This window comes from Scatophagus argus, chromosome 7 (genome assembly GCF_020382885.2).
Source record: "Scatophagus argus isolate fScaArg1 chromosome 7, fScaArg1.pri, whole genome shotgun sequence".
NCBI classification, from domain to species: Eukaryota; Metazoa; Chordata; class Actinopteri; family Scatophagidae; genus Scatophagus; species Scatophagus argus.
In genome coordinates, this window is record NC_058499.1 from 23,081,284 (window position 1) to 23,101,025 (window position 19,742).

The 19,742-nt window shown below is 40.7% G+C and overlaps 1 protein-coding gene across 1 annotated transcript in view; it reads right to left on the reverse strand.

Moving 5' to 3' along the window:
- necab2 (N-terminal EF-hand calcium binding protein 2) overlaps positions 1-19,742 on the reverse strand; it is a 108,338-nt gene that overhangs the window by 78,162 nt on the left and 10,434 nt on the right. Inside the window, exon 3 of the mRNA XM_046394869.1 lies at positions 71-179. Coding sequence (XP_046250825.1) covers positions 71-179 — 109 coding nt within the window. The remainder of the gene's footprint in view (positions 1-70; positions 180-19,742) is intronic.

Sequence of the window (19,742 nt, forward strand, 5' to 3'; positions counted from 1 at the left end):
TCATGCAGCTACGCAGCCGTGGCACATCCTAAAGGCAGACACGCCCACACAACAGTGAGCTAGTGCTGACCTGGTGTTATCAGAGTCGATGGTGTGAAACAGCTTCTCCAGCTCTTCCTCGTTCAGCGTGCCATCAGAGAAGAAAGCCTGGAACTCGTCCAGAGACAGCTTACCATCATCTGCAGGACACACATACACACACAAATTTCAAATCATTTATAGCAGAAACTTCCATCAAAGATTTTAATACTCATACATGTTGGAAAGCTCAGCATTAGACTAAAATCTATTCATACAATATAGCTTTAAGGCATAAACCTGTCTGGTGGTTCTAAAAGGTCTGAAACGTGATGAAAAGGTCTGCACCAGACCTATTCCATGATGCTCCATGTCTCTGACAAACATATTAATAACGCTCAGCTTCTTTTCCAACCAGCACTTGCTCTCTGTGGTTCTTGAAAATTTTTAAGTATTTCAAGTCACAAGAATCAAGCAACTGAAGCTGTTTTCAGCCATGAGCGGGAGCTAAGGGTCTAATGTCAGTCAATCAATCCACTACATGATTAAGACTAAAATACCACATTGACTGCTGGATAGATTGCTTTGCCATTTACATACATTAATTATGCTGGGAGGGTGAATACTAGACTGATTTTGGTGACTTTTCTTCAAGGACAGTCTCTCGTTATGAAACTGTAAGTATTGTAAGTACAGTGTAACCAAATACTTTCAAAACAAATGATATTCCCATCAGCCTAGCTGTACTGTGTTTTTTGTGGTATTAAAATGTTAGCATGCTAACATGCTAAACTAAGATGGTCAATGTGGTGATCACGAGTTCAGTACAGTACAAATGTTTACAGTGCCTGTTAAACATCAACATGTGAGTAAAGTCATTGTGAGCATGTTAGCATGCTGACATTGAACATTAATAATGATGTTTCTAGGGAGCAGTTCCTCTTCAATGGAGTCCACAATGGTCTCCTACCCTGTTTCTGCATATTCTGTACACAATGGACCTTTACATATAGACTCAGAGAGTATAGAGTCTTGTAGACATGTTAACTGTGAATTCTTTTCATTGTGTCCCTGTTCTCAGTATTCATACAAGCCACTAGCCAGATATTTTGTCTCCTAGCATATCTTTGATAAGCCTTCATTCAGCTAAGAAATATTTCAAACAGGGGCAGCCGTGGCCTAGAGGTTGGAGAAGCGGCTTGTGATCGGAGGGTCATCGGTTCGATTCCCCCACCGGACGGGCAGGAAAAATTTGGGTGTGGTGGAGTGATTAATGCGAAAAATACCCCCCCCCCTCCATTAGCGCCCTTGAGCAAGGCACTTAAACCCTCCAATATGCTCCCCGGGCGCTTGATGCTGCCCACTGCTCCTGTGTGTGTTTCACTGCATGTAATTTGTCAGGTGTTGCGTGTGTGTTCAACTAAGGATGGGTCAAATGCAGAAGACGAATTCAGTGTGTGTATGTAAAAATATATATACTGTCAATAAAGCTGATTCTTCTTCTTCTTGTAGAAGCCCTGGCCATAAAACAAGATTTCTGGCTTGCCATGAAGCCAATTCACTTTTAAACAACATAGTCCCCAGCTGCAGTTTAACATAAGAGGATCACATGAAAACTTGTCAGCAGTTAAATTAATGAATTCATTGTTCTTACAGGATCCTGACATGGACAAGAAAGTTTACAAAAACAGAAATACTAGCTCCGGTTCTAAATCTCTACAGCGTTCAGCGGAGTGAAACCAGGTAACCCCAAACGAGCAAGAGTTGAACTTACTTTGTGAAACAGGTCACCCATGCCTTCTTTTTATCTCTACTGTAACTGCCTCTGCTGCTGTCTCAGTCAAGCTTTCAAACCTTTCACCCTCGTACTGAATGAGTCAGAGCTTGGTAGTGTGAGATCAGTTCAACACCATCTATGCAACTTGTTTGGATTTAGTTGCTGAATTACCTTTATGTTGTCATGATTGTTAGGAGGGTTATCATTTTTTTTTTATCTTGACAAAAAAATCTTGACATTTAATTGCTTTGCTAAACCCTGTTCCCACCCCCATAAACACACACATGCTCGGTATGATTCCTGCCTTCAGTGCTTTCTCAAGCTGCTGTGAAATCAATTCAGCGCGCACTTCAGTCTGCTACAGACCTTTAGCTGTTTCCCTGCTGTGTGCCAGTCTCTGCTCACAACACCGATTATGTTTCAAAACTTCAAGGCTTATTGCAAAGCACTGATAATCAGCAAACTCATGAAATGATACTGGATTTTAGCTCACAGTTAACCCAAAACCATCGTGTTTCAAAGAAAAGATTTACAGTATATACAACAATACAACCTGTAGCACAAGCAAGAGTTAGCAGGTTTAATAAGCATTTGTCTACTTGTATTATTTCACACTGCAGTAATATAGACAAGAACGTAAATGCTTCCTGAACAACAGATCAGCTTTCACAGATCACAGAACAGATCACTGAAACTGGTCATATATAGAAGATTGGACTTGAGTTGACTTTACATCACTGTGTTTTCATGGTGTCCCCAGGGTGCTTCATTCCCTCAGTGTAATTTTTTTTAACGGAAAATTTGCCACTTTTTATGTAAGTAAGTAAGTAAATCTTTATTTACATGTCAATTTTTAGTTACAAAGTGCTTCAAACAAGAAAAACACAGAATGTCGAATCAGTGTTTATTGTAAATTGTAAATACATTTCTCAGTGCCGTTATTGAGAGAGAAAGCTGGACATTCCTGTTGTTCTTCCAGTGCAGTCACTACACATGGGTGATGCAACTACAGGCTATTTCAGCTTGGACTTTTAATATATGCCTCTAGGGAGCAATTGGGCTGTGCTGCAGCTCTAAAACAAAACATCTTTGTTCTTGTTGCTTGTATTCTATACTAGCGACACCAACAAGGAAAATGTGCATCACAAAATATGAGTACAGACGATGCTACGGATGAAAATGCTTTTTACAGAGTCTTGGTTGCCTGATATTGAGCCAGAGTAAATGCAGCAAGAGGCCGAAGCAGCGGCTGCATTAGCAGTGCAAGAGGAGATGGTCGCTGGGGACCAAGCACGCCAACTGATCTGCTGCTGGTTGCTGAATGTACCTCTATTTCTCATTGTGCAGGAATAACTTTCATAGTGGACCTTTATGCTGTACAAAAGGTACTGTACTTTCAATGCACAGCAAAGAGTAAGGCTGTGGATACCTCATCTCAAAGCAGCAGTAACTGTTTCACTGACAGCTATCCATGACAACAATCTTGTCCTAACCTTAACTAAGTAATTTGAATTGCCCAAACTGACTTGACCTTCACAGGGCTGTTGGAGCTTATAGCCCTGGAGCATACAGTAAGACCCTGACACATGTGAGGCGTGACTTAATTAATTAAGTGTAATTAATTAAATAATTAGTAGTTAGTAACAGGTTTATATCCTGCATCTAGTTTCAACCAGTCCTGTTGTTTTTTTTTAACCAATCCATCACACAACCAATGTCTCTTGCTGCTGTGAGCTTTTCTGTGGTGGAGTGATGGCTCTGCAGTAGGGAGTAGTTATAAATGGTTGGACCCCATCCTGTATCTGCTTGCTAGTATGCCTGACTGTCTGTCTCACCACATGATGCAGAGCTAGATATCAAATATTAATTCTCTTGCCCTCAAAGTGTGTTTGTCCTTGAGTTTGGTTGACTGGATGCAGCAGGTTGAGCTATGGGGCTACTGCAGAGCACTGGGAAAGCACAGGGACAAGAGGACTGCAGCTTCACAAAGGGGTGCATTCAAATGCGCTGCCCTTAAGTCTGTTTTATCTTTTCTCCTCTGCTATGTCCCAGCTGCAGGATTAGGAAAGCCTATGTTTATTAATTTCTCTTTTTGCCACCAAGAATTTATCCAATTTTCATTACTCCCTTCTTTCTTCTGCTGCTTTTTTCCTGTTTCATTGGTTTTTTTTTTTCATTTTCACCCTCGAGCGCAGCTGTAGTGTGGCTGACACACATCCAGCAGAGACGGTGAGCTGCACTCTCTGACCCTGGCTCGAGTTCTGACCACATAGTTTTCAGACTTACAAAAGTGTCAAAAGACTTCCCAGAACTCCCCGACCACGGCTGCTACTCCTACCACCTCTCCACCTCACCCATCTCCCTATTAGTCTTGCCATATCTTTTATCCTTCCTCTCTTTTCGCTCCTTGTCAGAGAACCCAATAGTAGCAGCTGGTCCTCAGATGCCGTGCCATGCTGATTTCTGCGGGTAAGAAAAAGCCTTCACAAATAGCTTTATTTTAGTGACGCTTGGCATAACCTTTCCTCGACAGAAGGCACTTTTGTTTGAGGCGGACTTCCGAAATGCCACCTCTTGTGTTCACAGCACCAGTCCCGCTTTCCCTGCCCGCCTGGGCTTGACTGTTTATTTGGACTCTGTGGCTGTGACTATTTCTAACCTGCCCTTCTCTGCTGCAGCACTGAAAGCAGAGGCACTGGTGTTTAATTCAGCAGTGACCCAATTTACTGCATGCAGCCAGCTAGCCCGGTTAGACCCACTTAGGAATTCCCCAGTAACACACCAGAAACAGCAGCAAAAAACACCACTCAAGCAAAGCGGAAAACATGAAATACTGTCAAATTACACACGTCAAACAAAAAACTACAGCTACTGTAATTTCTGGTCTCTATACATTCTAACTGTCACATGATGCCTGCTCACACATACAGTATGTAGCATAATGTAATGTTCACCATTGGGAAATTTGCATTGACCCAAGAGGAAAGCCAGGCATTGTGTGATCAGGCACTGAACACCATTCACAGACCATTTAAGCTTGTCCCTCCAGTCACCAATTCACCCTTCACATGCTCTACAACAATCTTGGCAATCACTCTCCTCTCTAACCTCGAAAGCTGGCAACAGACGAGGTGATGAAACCAAGAGCAAAGAGCATCCTGCCTCCTCCAAATAATACGCAGTAGATTTGTCTCATTTGCTGAATTAACGTTACTTTACTGTCTAAAATGGTCCATAGGGGGAAATTATTTTAATGCAAGGGGAATGAAAAAGGCAAGAGATGAAGGGGCAATCCAGGCAAACATCAGCTGCATTATATTAGAATATAAAACTGGTGTTAAAAAAAAAAACACACGCACACACAGACACACAAGTTTGCACTGTTATCGTTGTTACACTGAGTTTTATTCACAAGGGCTGGGTATGAGTACATAAGTACATTTTTTTATAGAAACTGAACATAGAAATGACTTAAAATGCCCATCTTACCATTGATTGTGAACAGCCAAACTCAAACACTAACAATGAAATGACATTTCACCCCATAAGCACTACTGGTCCTGACAAAGTCCATGTTTATACCTGAAAAGACCACACACACGCGCACATGCACAGATCTACACAGATAGAGTGTAATGTGTAACTTATCAGAATGTAAGCGTTTAGGTAGAGAGGTTGCTGGTTGTCTCTATATGTTTTCTCTGCTCCTATTTGTTTTCTGTGTGTCCCATATGACTCAGACATCCAGGAAGAGATCACAATTCATTGTTATATTTAACTGCTTTTACTGACTGTGTATTGTTACCTAGCTGGCCACTTTTTTCTGACTACAATGTTATGTTTTCACAAACCTGTTCACTGTTGTTTCACATCTGCTTGTCAGCAGGGGATGCGGTTATTAGAATAAGTTAAACATAATCTGCAAAAGCAACTCATACTTCTGAAAGTGGATACTGACTGACTGCTATGATTTTTTGAATAAATTGTAAGTGAATGAATTGAAATGATTACTACAGCTGATTGTTTGGACAAAGGCAAAAACAAATCTCCCCTCGACATTATGCTTGGACAAATGAAACGCTGCTTTATTTACTTGTAATGGCATTGTCATTTAAACAACCCCAAGGAGGAGTCATAAACAGGATGACATTTCCAGACCAGCGCTTTCATCAGGGTTCTACATTTGGAAAACACCAAAAAGGAAATCATGCAACAAAACCCTCTTTGCTGAGCCAATCATGGAAATGGGCTTAACTGAGGTGCCATCTGCGGTGTTGCAAATTACAGGTATTGAAAATGCCATTGATGCACCCCATCATTTTGAGGCTGTCTAACAGCAGTGAAGTGACTCGAGAGGGATTCAAGATTTGATTCACCTTTGTAAACATAGAAGGTTTTTAAGCATGACTGATATAAATGAAACATTTTTTGCAGAGCGACCAACCAGCACAAAGGTCACTGTTAAGTAAAACAGCAGCAGCCTTTGCTCTGATCACTCACTTTGAGTTTACTGGTGTGGATAATATGTGATTTGACATTCAGATTCATTACTACTGGAACATTCAATTCAGTTAACTCTTTTTAAATTAAAAGTCATTCTTCTGTAAAACTAATGATATCACACTAAAATATTACTTTTCACTTAGGTAAAAGTGAAAATCAGCCAAACAAATAATAAGTAAAAGTGCAAAGGTCTTTGATATTAACTCTAAAGTATCAAAAGTAAGCTTAAAGCAATAAATGTAAAAATAATAATAGTAACTAGTAACTTATCCAATACATGTAGTGGAGTGTAGAGTATTTTCCTCCACAGTGTGGCAGACTAGATGTAGAAAGTAGCGGAAAATGGAAATACTCAAGTGAAGTACAAGTATCTAAAATTACAACTAAGTACAGTACTTTAGTACTTTAGTTGAGTTTGAATTCAATTCAGTTCAATTTATTTCTATAGCACCTTATACAATCAAAATTGTCTCTAGATGCTTTACAGATACCCAGAGCCTGAACCCTCGAGCAAGCAGACAGTGGCAAGGAAAAACTCCCTTTTAACAGGAAGAAACCTTGAGCAGGACCCGGCTCGCAAGGGAGAACCATCCTGCTGACAGTCGGCCGGGTGAAGGGGAGGAAAGAAGAGGTAGACAGGACAGAGAGGATGAAAGAGAGAGAGAGAGAGAAACATACATGCAATAAACATCATACATTACAAAGGACAAACATGACAGGTTGTTATAATTGGAATTCTGAAGACTATGTATTGTAGTTTGACTAGTGCCAAAGAAGGCCATGTCTTCTGGTTCTGGACCACCAGGACAGTATGAGAAGCTTCAGGGTCAACACTCTGAGTTTAGAAAAGTCAGGTTTTGCTACACAAGATATTAACTAGTACAGAAATGCAGTGCTCGGTATGTGTGTATGTGCATGTGTGTGTGTGTGTGAGAGAGAGAGAGAGAGAGAGAAGGAAAAGAAAGAGTGAAGGGGACGGTCAGAGTGGTGGACCTACTGTGCTAACTGCTCTCTCTTTTCTCAGTGCAGACTATAGAGAAGCAATTAGCACTTCCTTCTTCCTGCTGGGCTCCACATCCTGCACACGGCACTGAGGAGTGAGAGAGACTGAGCGTGCCTTCACCACTCTTTCCTTCACTGTGTGTCTGACACTCACACCACCTGTCTGCACATGTTTTTACGTGCATTGAAGCATGTTTGCTTTTAGATTTCACTCTCTATTCTCTCCTTTCTCTCTTTCTTAGCTATTTATCATTATTTTTGGGTCGCCTCACCATGGGTTGTCATAGCAACAAGAAGATGGGAACTGACCCTCCTTTCGGGCTCATAATATCAACCTCTCTTCCTCCGTCTGTACACCATTAACACACACACACACACACACACACAAAGAGCCTTCTGCTTCTTGTCTCATTTCTTGGTTTCTTCCTTTTCCTTCTCCCTCAGTCATATCTCTCATGTTTTCTTATCTTCCTCTTGTGCTCGCACAACAACTTTCAACCCTCTTGCTTTAACTAGTTCTTGTCATTATTTCTACAACCACAATAACCTGCTTTTTCAGTGAGATTTAGAAATTCGCTCTGTGGGTTGGTGTTTCACTCTTTGTTTAAATTATCTCACTTGCAAATACTTCTTATCAGCAGGAGAGAAAATTGTGTATGTATGTGCATGTGTGTGTGTGTGTGTGTGTGGGTGGGTGTGTGTGAGCATATATTCCTGTAGTTGTGGGTAGTCCCTACAACATAAATCATTAAATATTAGGGTGAAGACTTGCTTTAAGGTCAGGTTGAGGTTAGGGTTTGGTTAAGGTCAGGGTTAGGATTAGACAAGCAATGTTTATTGTTATGGTTAGGAGGTGGTTAAGTCTCCAGGAAATGAATGGAAGTCTATGCAATGTCCCCAAAAGTGATGAAAACACAATCATGTGTGTGTGTGTGTGTGTGTGTGTGTGTGTGTGTGTGTGTGTGTGTGTGTGTGTGCACGCTTGTGGGTGTGGGTGTGTGAGGCTGCCAGTGAGCTGTTTCATCTGATAGATGAGGAACAGGAGTGATTCTCACCGAGCTGTCAACTCTTGTCCTTTCTCCCTATCTGTCACTGCAGCCCACCTGGAATACACATACCCACGCATGAACAAGTGCACTCGCGCACACACACACACACACACATATATATATATATATATATATATGGTAAAGATACTGTATATATATATATATATATATGTATATATACAGTATCTTTACATATATGTGTATGTAAATATATATATATATATATATATACATACATATACATAAATATATACCTATATATCTGGAAAAGGAACAGTACCGTCTTACTTTTTCATCAATCAGCATCCTGAGCTGTTCACTCCTACAAGGCAGCAGGATCTTCTTTTTGACCTGCTTCTGCTCTCCTAAAGTGTCCTTGAGTTCTAATAATTGTTCCAATACCAACACGTGTAACAGAAATGGCTCTCGCCTAGCGGTTATCAGAAAATGTGACACTGGAATTAAAGTATCACACCACTGACTGGTGTATTTACAGTCTGATTCCACATTAAGCGAAAACAAATGTTCTCATTCACATTAACACACAAGACTGCTCTGCATTCCCGATCAGGTCATCGCCATCAGTGTAAGTGATGACATCATTTAAACTATGGAATTTATGCTTCTTCTAAGAGCCAACCAGTCAAACAGAACGTCTGACTCACCTGACCACACAGAGTCAACAGGCCAGCTGACAACACTGATGATCCTGCCGTGATTTCACAGTGAGATGGTTGCTCCACTACTCCGCAAACCGGGTTATCGACTCTACCAGGCATGTAAGAGCTAACAGTGACCGCAGCTTTTGTGGAGAAAAGGCTTCATTTCTGCACTGAACAGTTACATTTCCTGTTCTAATCTTTCATTTTTAACCTGGATTTGGAGGCCATGCAAGATTCTAATAAATATGAAACTGTATGTGAATACTTCAAATAGAACCCGGTCTCTTTAACTTTCTGAATATTTATTCATTTATTATGAATATTTATTCATTTTGAAAGAAGAAAACCACTTGACTGTAGCTAACTGTCTTTTTTGAAAGCTTTTCTTGTTTTTTCAGAAGCTGGAATGATTCAGAGAGCCTTAACAAATTGGAGAAAAACTGAAAAAAAGGAAAAAGAAAAACCTGTGCTGCGGTGCTGAAACATGTTTTGCTGTCATTACTGGTCGAGGTGCTTCTGCCCAAGTTTCATCGTGGGTAGGACTCAGACAGTTCCTCCACACACACACACACACACACACACACACACAGAGCAACAATGACAGTGAACCAGGTGAAGTGAAGACAACAGGTAACTCAAGGCTAAGAGATGTTTTTCACGTCAGCTTCATAATTCCTGCCTGAAATTTTCACACAAAGTCCAAATGTTTTTAGGAAAAAGACCAAAGGGCTTTAAGAGTAAGTCCAAATGGTTCCAAATGCAAAAGAGTCCATTAACATGAACAAATCAGTATGATGCAAAAATGTGTAATTGCATCTTTATGCTATGACATCATTATTAGGTCAGCTGCATAAAATGGTCTTAATATGACAATAATATTGTAATTTTCTCTGGAATAATGAGGCAACAAAGAATCAATCCAACAACCAAGACTTGCCTTCTGAAAAACATTCACAAGCGTTGTAAAATCGTTAAAAGAAGACCAGTCGTAACCAAACATAGCCACCAACAAAAAAAGCATGTGAATTTGGTTGGTTTTCAGATTTACTGTAAAGGGATGATGTTTGTCAAGTAACTCCCAAGTCTGACCAATTTGAGTGTTAACAAAGAGATCAATACACCTTTTTAATGGGACAGTCATGATGGATAACAACTGAGTGAGTCTGAAAGAACATTCAGTCGTCTGCATGTTGGTTTTCATTCACAAATAAAACAATGAAAATCACTGAAAATCAATGAACACTGCTCAGACTGTTCATCTAGAAAGGTGCACATTCATATGCAGTGTGTTATGTGCAAACTCAACCAGCTGCTTTGTGTGCAGCTAAAGAACACCCTGCTCCTAATTTTTAATAAAAACAGAGATGTGGGTCATAATTTGTCTTAATGAGAAGGATATGATCCTCTCTCCATCTCCCCAGAGACAGATGGTTCCCTGGTGTAAACAATACACTGTCTGACTCGATGAAGAGATGAGCCCCACGAGATTATCATCATTCACTCTTATCTATTTTCTGTCTCAACAGAGAGAGGAATGATGTAATCATCATCAATCTGCAGGCTGAACATAATAATGTTATCATTAGAGGAGTGTGGTAGCATATAACACAATGAGTGTAATGGTACTGAGAAGATTTAAGATTTGTGTGTGTGTGTGTGTGTGTGCATGTGTGTATGCGCACATGCGCATGTGGTTTATATGTACAGATCAGAAGTTATTCAAGAGGTGTGTGTGTGTGTGGCGCGGTGCTATCGTAATGATGAGTAATACTGGGTGATGGCAGATAATAGCAGCATGTCAGTGCGCTAGTGACAATGATGCATTCAGGTGCCTGTCTCTGCTGCAGATCCTACCATATGAAACCCATTGGCAGCCTCTCCTGCCCTAATCAGCCCTTCGGGGAGTCCTCATTTGCACAAATGGTGTTTTATGGTTCCTGTTACTGCCAGATATGCTCCTTCACCAGCCAGTAATTGACTACCGTTGCCCACAACAGTGCTTTTTTAATGCAGCGTGATGGTGTTTAATGGCAGATAATAGACCATCAGCACCTCAAACAACATAATTTCTGCACGTTGTGCCGGCCGTCTTTGTTGTAAATGTTATCACATGGAGCCCTGGTGGCCTGTCAGATTAACAAGCTTACCAGGGAGGCTGTCCATATTGTGTTAATGCATGGAAAGATTTGTTCTCATTATAAGCAAAGTATCTTCTTCTGTCTTCTTTTATTTCAAGGGAACTGCTTTAGATATGAGCAAACAGATGTTGCTCTGTATTGCATCTGACTGCAAGGGAATAATTTTCACTGGGGTCTCTGAACGGAGGAGTTGATAAGATTTTTTATCATTTTTAGTTGTTTTAGTTGACTTTCTCTGCCCTGGGTCACAGCTTTTAGGTTCTAGTTACGTCTACTGTCCTGCTCTCCTATTGGTTAAAGCTGTACTGGAGGTTGGGGGGAAAAAAATATTGTGAACCGCTGTGCAAGTTTTTCTTGCAAAAAATAAATAAATGTTTGAATCTATATTTTCATTCACCCAGATTTTCTCCAAGAATGTGCCAGATGCAAATACAACATTTATCATAAAGTATGGAGTCTCTATCAGTGACAAGATTTACCACTTGCTAAGCCAATCCCAGTCTTGAGTTCCAGATGAGACTGTTCTCCAAAATCTAACCAGATGTTTGGAATGACACAAACCGCTCTACAGCAGCAACAGTTATATTTTCAAGCTGCAATGACAGTTACGCTCACAAAGAGTTTCACAAAGAGTTTTTTGGACAGTTCTGCTGTTACAGCCCGCACAGAGTGATGATGCTTAATAAAGCTAGAGAAGTCCAACTGGTAGAGGAAAAAAAATGATGCAGAAGAATGGAGAACAGAAAGATGGCAAAAACAGAGAGGGAGAATAAGAGAGAAGGTGAAATGGGTGAGTTTTTCATTCAGTTTGCTCCCTACTCTGCAGGCCTTCTCCTTCTTTCTTACCTCATACCATCAACTACCATCCACTCCTTCCTTCTTCTTATTTTCATAAGAGATCAAAGTGCTTCACTTATATTTCCATCCCAACCCACCGCTCTCTCGCTCTGTCTCTGCTGTGGCAGGTGGCAGTCTTATAAAAGAAGAAAAGAAGAGAGCGGAACAGACGGGCCAAAGTTTGCCTTTATTCATTTTCAATGAGTGAGCGAAGCCAATGCGAAGTAGGAAGAGAGACTTCAAGGCAGACAGTTAACAAGGCACACACACATACACAAACACAAAGCTAAGGCAGCCTTGATAGCCTTCAGTGTATGGCATAACGAGTCATTTTTAAACAGTAATAAAACTAAACATCGACAGCTACTTTTCTATAAGAATTTCTATCTGACACTGGGACCCCCTACAGCAGTCAGATAACATTTCTTCACACCAATTTAGAGAAAGTGTTCTTTTGTCAACCTGCTCTGAGGGCGTAGCAGTAAAGAACAGGAGATACTGTGTACACTGCCACCTCTACATCATTCAGATCACATCACATTCATTCATCATACTTCCACACGGGGAAGGAGAATCTGTGTTAGCTTTGAGTCGGCAAATCAGCAGCAGAGGACGAAGTGTGTGCAGCATCTTGTTGTGACTGAATTTATATGAGCTGCTAATGTCTGTCAGATGAAAATGGAATTTCTGGCCTTTAACCTGACAAGTGTTTTTGTCTGTTCATCCTCGAAGCCGTGTGATTTACAAACAAGACATGTGGTGCAGGGATAGCCAATGTATATCGATTTGTTAGCGCATCTGTTAGCACAGCTCAGTCTTGCCTGTGGTCGAATTAAAGACAATGTCAGAATGAAGTGTTCTTGAAGAATTTGCATGAGAATGTGGTGTCGTGCTGATATAAAGAATTCAAATGTATTCATTTTGTTCATGTGATTATTCCTGTGGATGGTCACAGGGGACAGGAGGCTGTTCCAGCATGCATTGGATTTGAAGGGAGAGTCATCACTCTGACCCTCTGGAAAAAAAACAAAAACCTCTGAGCAGACTGATGCCATCTCCATGCAGAGAGGACCTGCTTCTGGGATTAAAACCCGGGTCGCTCTCGCTGTGAGGCGAAGCTGCAAACCACTGAGCCGTGCTACAATTAGAATTTTGCAAACAATTCCTGTATCTTTGAAAACTATTCTCTGGGTGACGGGATGTGGGCATATGTCTGAGTAACAGATGTTGTACTAGATGCCAGCTGCGAGGTGAATATTAAATGTAACTCGACAGTGAATCAGTGGAGTGTGTCAGTAATATGGAAGCAGCTGTGAGCTGCAGGTGTGAAAGGAGACAAATATCTAATAAAAATTAAAATTGCACTAAGATCAGTGGTTACAGTGATGCCACATGACACATCTGACAGACTGCTTTATCAAACACAGAGTAGTTGTACAGTATACAGCAGAGTCATAAGGGTCAGCTGGAATCATATGCTGTATGCGACCTTAAGCTAACTGAAAGAGTCTAACTGTGAAGTTGTGGTGGAAATACATTCTCACCAGAACTTTGTGGTCACTAATGGTCATTGTTACCCAAACATAAGTGTACTATCCAAAGAAAAAGCAAGTTTGCATACCTATGAAACTGTTAGGATGAATGTCTCTACAAATTGCAATAGCTGTTAGAATACTTCAGTCCAGACAAAAAACTGAACCGACCTGAAGTCGACCACCTGATAATCGGAAGGAACATTTCAGATTTTCACTGGGCTCAGCATGTCCTCAGATGGTGGGCGACACCCGAGAGCGGATTACGAACTGAGGACCAACAGTTTGTGACAAAAACAAGTCCCCAGCAAAGTGCTGTCTTGTGCAGAGGAATTTATTTGGGGGAGGGGGTAGGACGGGGGGTTAACTTTAGTGTCATGGTAACAGCAGCCCATGAGGCCTCAGGGGAGGAGAACAGAGGGATGCTGTAACCAGGGGCAACTGAGTGGTAACTAGAGTTACTGTATCCCTGATCTCAGCAGAGGTAAATTGCTTTTTTAGTGCTTTAATACTGAATGCAAAGAGATCGCATTTTTACCTTTATGCGCCGTAGTGATGATCACCAGGCTGTATCATAAGCTCTGACTTACACCCATCAATAGTCGTAGTGATGAGTACACAGTAATGTCATTTACATTTTGAGTTCAAGGGGTTTGGCAATCTCATAAAACAGTGCAGATAACACACAGCAAAGTTTGGAAATCACAAATAAATGCAGTCACTGTTTGAGTCTACTCCATCCTGGCTGATTCCCATGAGAGACCTTTAGGCAGAGTTATTATGCACACACATATACACACACACACACACACCCAGCAAGGCCACAGTGTTAATTATGAGGCACGTAAATGTCATGTCTTAAGTGCCCCTGGTGCTTTCAGGCTCATAACAGAGGAGCCCCACTCTTCTAATAATACACACAGATGGTGTGCACAGATACTAATCAGAGTACACACATCCTTTCCTGAGTGGCAGCTCCCAACCGTTGCTCATTAAGAGAGAAAAAGTCAGGAATTAGCAGCCGCAGCTAGATTCTCTCTCAAAATGAATCTCATGAAAGAGCAAACATTGCGCAGCTTTACCTCTGATTATCAGCGCTGCCAATCATCAGCTGTAGCTGTGATCACCATGGTAACCCCATTGCTTTTTGATGCCAAGGCACCTCACTTTTCATGTGCTGTGGCAGGTAGTCACTCTGCTATTGGTGCTGTAATCCAGCAACAAACACATTTCACAGAGAGATAATGGGCGCTGCTTCTAAAGCCTGCATTGTCAGATGTCACATGCTTCATTACTTTCTCTCACAAAATTACATGTTGAAGGCTGATTTCATTCTCTCCACTTCTGACTGGCTAGGGACTCTGCAGTTGTCCTTGGAAGCATGGAACAAATGTGGAACACGTGAGTGAATGGTGGCATTACAAAATGGATATAATACTGAACACACTGAGAGAAGACATTCACATGTCAGACTTGTGGTCCAATTTAAAATTTGTGTCGTGTGATGTGAGGCCAGCTTATTGAGTAGAGGTATAAGAAAATGTTGATGTGCTTGAGTATTAGGATATAAAGTTTTGTGATACTGTATATATTTTATAATAGTCCACATACAAAAATTTGTGGGAGTTATAATTAAGTTAAATTTTCCTAAATGGTTTACCCAAAGGATCCTGCAAGTGCCTTTATTTTATTTTATTATTAATACAGGCAATCAATAGTTCCTTTTCTTGCTCAAAAAAGTAGTGCTGTTATGTTGGATGATACAGGGACTGTGATAAATACAAAAATGCATCCTACTGTTCTGATATTCTGTATAAAAAGTAAAGTTGCATATAGTTGTGTGTTATTTTTACAAAGACAGTTTTCCTAAAATTAGATCACGTTATATTGGATCGTAAGCATGTACTGTGATACATATTGTATCACCAATGCCAACACACGGCCCTACTAATATCATCACATATCATAAAAATTGCATGAGGCCAATGTAAAACAACAGACAAAACATCAATAAAAGCATGCACAATGAAACTCATCATTATAGAGATTCATGTGAGTTGAAAGCATCGCAGAATACACATGCAGTGGACACACTGAGCTCTTCACCTTTTCCACATCAATGATTGCAGACTGCATGGCTCACTCTCTACCTCACCTCACCACTCACTGTGATGTGCTAAGTGTCACCAAAATATGAAACCAGCACAGCCTAGCAAAGAGTGCCACATGAAAACGCCACTTAGCCAGCGCACAGCTACACTATATGGGAAAAAAAAAAAGTATCGGGCCTCCTGACCATTATACCAACAGGGACTTAATGACATCACATTCTAAACACACAGACAGCTTTGCAGCTATAACAGCTTCCATTCTTATGGGAAGGCTTTCCACAAGATGTTGGAGTGTTTCTGTGGGAATTTTTGCCCATTCATGCAGCAGAGCATTTGTGAGGTCAGACACTGATGTTGGACCAAAAGGCCTGAATCACAATCTCTGGTCCAGTTCATCCCAAAGGTGTTGGATGGGGTTGAGGTCAGGGCTCTGTGTGGGCCAGTCAAGTTCTTCCACACCAAACTCATCCAGTCATGTCTTTATGGACTTTGCTTTGTACACTGGGACACAGTCATGCTGGAATAGAAAAGGACCTTCCCCAAACTGTTGGCACAAAGTTGGAAGCAGAAGATTTTCTAAAACCAATCTGTCACACCATTGGTATTTTCGATTGCTAGAAGCAGTTAACCTGACTGAAGAAATATGTTCTCTTATTTTGTAATTTGACCTGCAGCAATCTGTTGTGTCAGTTTCATTCAAACCACTTTGTTTATTTTTATTTTTTTTAAATTTGTATTTATTTATTTATTTGTTTATTTATTTATTTAGCTGCTGTAAGTGTGAAGGTCATATATAAGTTTAAGGAGCTGGTCATATCAATAACCATTAGAACATGTACATGGAAAATACTTCACACCTCAGATCATTCCAACAGCTAACCACAGGTTTTACTATGGGTTAAACTGAGTACAAATAACCAAACTTAAAAATATGGTGACAAGTCAAACAGCATTTCTCAGTAGTCAGAGGCATCCTGATAACCTCATATTTTTACCTTGTCATAGAATAGAATAGTCTTTATTGTCATTGTACATGGTACAATGAAATTGAAAACGACAATTGTGAAAATTTCAGTGATCCAATCAGAACTTTGTAATACACTTGACTCCATGCCTCCCATTCTTTACTACACATACACACACCTATGAGCACACAACAGCACGCACCATCAGTGGGAGTAATCAGTTCAGGACACAATAAGGCTCTGATCTCATCACTGCTTGTTTGTTCAGATTCTCAAAAGAATCTTTGTGAGAGAGAAAGAGTGAGAGAGAGAAAGGGAGGGAGAGGGACGAGTGGTTGAAAAGGTCACATCAGTGAATCAATGATTTCCTCTCACACCTCCAACACTAAAGTAGAGAATCTGGCTGGACTGATTAAAGGCTTTGCTTTGTTCCTGATGACTTGTTCAGACTCATAATTTCCTTGGCCTTTGGTTTCAGTATTTTCCTTACTCACCACATCAATCAATAATCCAGGGACCACTTAAGACCTGTGTGCAGGTTCACTAAAGGTGATTGTGGAGTGCCTTGTGTTTGGTTAGTATAAGTCTGTGATTTAGAGGCTTATTTACTCAACAACGAACAAAAGTCAGTAGGACACTGGCTGTTTTGATGCTTTGTTCTACACCAGTGGTTTCTCAGACTTATCATAGCCTTACAGCTAGGGGATGATCATGCCCCAGAGTTCATAACTATCTCTGCAGGGTGTCAGCAAGAAGTGTGATGTTGTCATGGATTCATGTTTGTGGTTTTTAAGCCTACATTTGTTTACTTTTTGGCAAATTGACCACTGAAAGTTGTCTATTGTCTGTCCACCCTTTCCATCACTCTGGCGCACACTAAGAGCTCAAGCTGCTTTGGACAGGAGATCGGGGGATGAAGGCGGGATGGAGAGAGGTAAGCAAGGACAGAACAGACAGTATTACACAGGTATGGAGAGGAACTGGAGGATGCACTAATTGAGAGAAAAGTAGAAGGACAGAAAGAGTGAAAACTGGTTGAGAGAACCAGGAGAGGCTGAAGGGGGGATAGGAGGGAAGATATGAAGATGAAAGGATGAAGAAAAATACAGAAGGGAGATGTAGTGAGGAGGGACTAGGAGGAGAGAAAGAAAGAAAAGCAGATGAATAGGTGGATGACAGCTCATCCCACAGGCGGCTCAGCTTTGTTTCAGCATCAATGCCAAATGTGGCTCAGCCAGAGAGTCCTGCTTCACAAGCCCAGAGACCAAGTGGAGAGGGGAGGACGGGATGAAGAGACATGAAGATGGATGGGAGGAAAGAAGGAGAGAAAGTGCAGTTTACACAAAGGACTTTGTTTGACCGAAGAAAATGAAAGAATGAATGAAGAGCAAATGAAAACTGTCAATAGTCTGAAATAAAATAATTTAAATGTTATTGTACAATAAAACATCTGTGGTATGCATTAAAAAACACACTGGTTCTTTGCAAAGTTCATACAGTTTGAATTTTGAAAAGACTTCTATTATACTCTATCCTTACTGCATATCGGACTGATTTCAAAATATTGTGCTCAAACCCGACCATCCTTCCTTCTTCTGTCCCTAAAAAAACACCACTATAAAATTACAATTCTGTACCTAAAGGCTTGGATTTCAGTTTTACACCATATATACAGTTTTTCTCTCTTATACCATACAATATCCCAAGTGAATGAGCCGAAAAAGATGGGGGGGGTTGATCCCAACCCAGCAGAGGGCAGAGCGCATCAGGTGAGGAAAACATCTTCAAAGGCGTCTTAACTCTCAGCCTTTGATCCAAATCCTGAAACCCAAGATGGTGAACAAAGAGACTTCAATCCCCTCTGGTCTCCTCCTTGCCTCACTCTCTCTCCTGCAGGCCACCAAAGGAACCTGCACCCTTTTCACTTTTCACCCCACTGATTCCGTCACATCGCATCATTTGTGCACCATGACGTTAACTGATGTTGAGCTCTGTTTGTTACTGGACACTACAGGAACAATCAGGCAAAGCTGGGTGCCTGATCATGTCATTTTAATGTGATGCTAGAACTGCCTCTTTTGTAGACCACATATCCATAAAGATGCTAGCCTATTTAGTTTGTTTAATGAAATGGAAAAAATGAAAAATAAAAAAGGTTTGGTTGCAGTTCTATTGATGTTATTGATGTTGATGTTATGTTGAGCTAACAGACTGCTGAGCTTTCCTCCACATTCCAGAGGGGTACAGATCTAATCTAACTCTCTGCAAGAAAGTGAAGATCTTGGCTGTTAAGAGCCCACTACACAACAGTGTTTACTGACAATGTTGAAAATGAAAGTAAACTGAAGTAACTGAAGTAGAGTTACACTGACTTGAGTGGGTTGAGACTATCAAGATAAATGAGTGGTGTAAATTTGATAGCTGGTAAAATATCAGATTTGCTGTTAATGATGCCACATTCCCTTCCACTATACACAGTTTTAATGTACTGAGTGACTGTAAGAGATGATAAATTTCCACCGCCTTTGACTTTCTTTGCAATCTCTACTTTAAACACAAATATATTGTCCATATTATGTACATATTATAATTATGTCTAGGAGCAGGAGTGAAGGAATACTGTTTGTCCTGGTTAACAGGTGACATCCATGTTCAAATGTATGGCAAATTTAGCATTTTCCTTCCTGTTCAGGCACTTTACTGTGAACAGAAACCATTTAGAAAGTGTCATTTTCACGCATATAAACAGCATTTTCAGATTTAGCTCGTTCAGTGTGGGCATAGCCTTATTCTGAGGTGTTAGGACTCAAAACTGGATCAACGTTACAATGAAGGAGGCAGGATTTTACACAAAGTGGGCAGCTGACAGCAACAACAACATGGTGTCTGCAAATTACACCTTTCAGTTGAGAGCTTAATTTAAGGAAAACAATGTATTGGGTTTTCAAGGACAAAAACTGAATAGTAAGAGCACACTCTGGCTTTCTTTTTGTGTCCTGCAGCAAAAAACACTTTCCTCTCTGTGTTTTCCCTTCCTTTCCTTCTATTCCTCTCTGTCTCCCATATCGTGCAGCACTCAGGGGCTCGTTAGCAGCAGTGTCAGTGATTAAAGACTGCAGGTAATTAGATACACATGACACCATTCTGA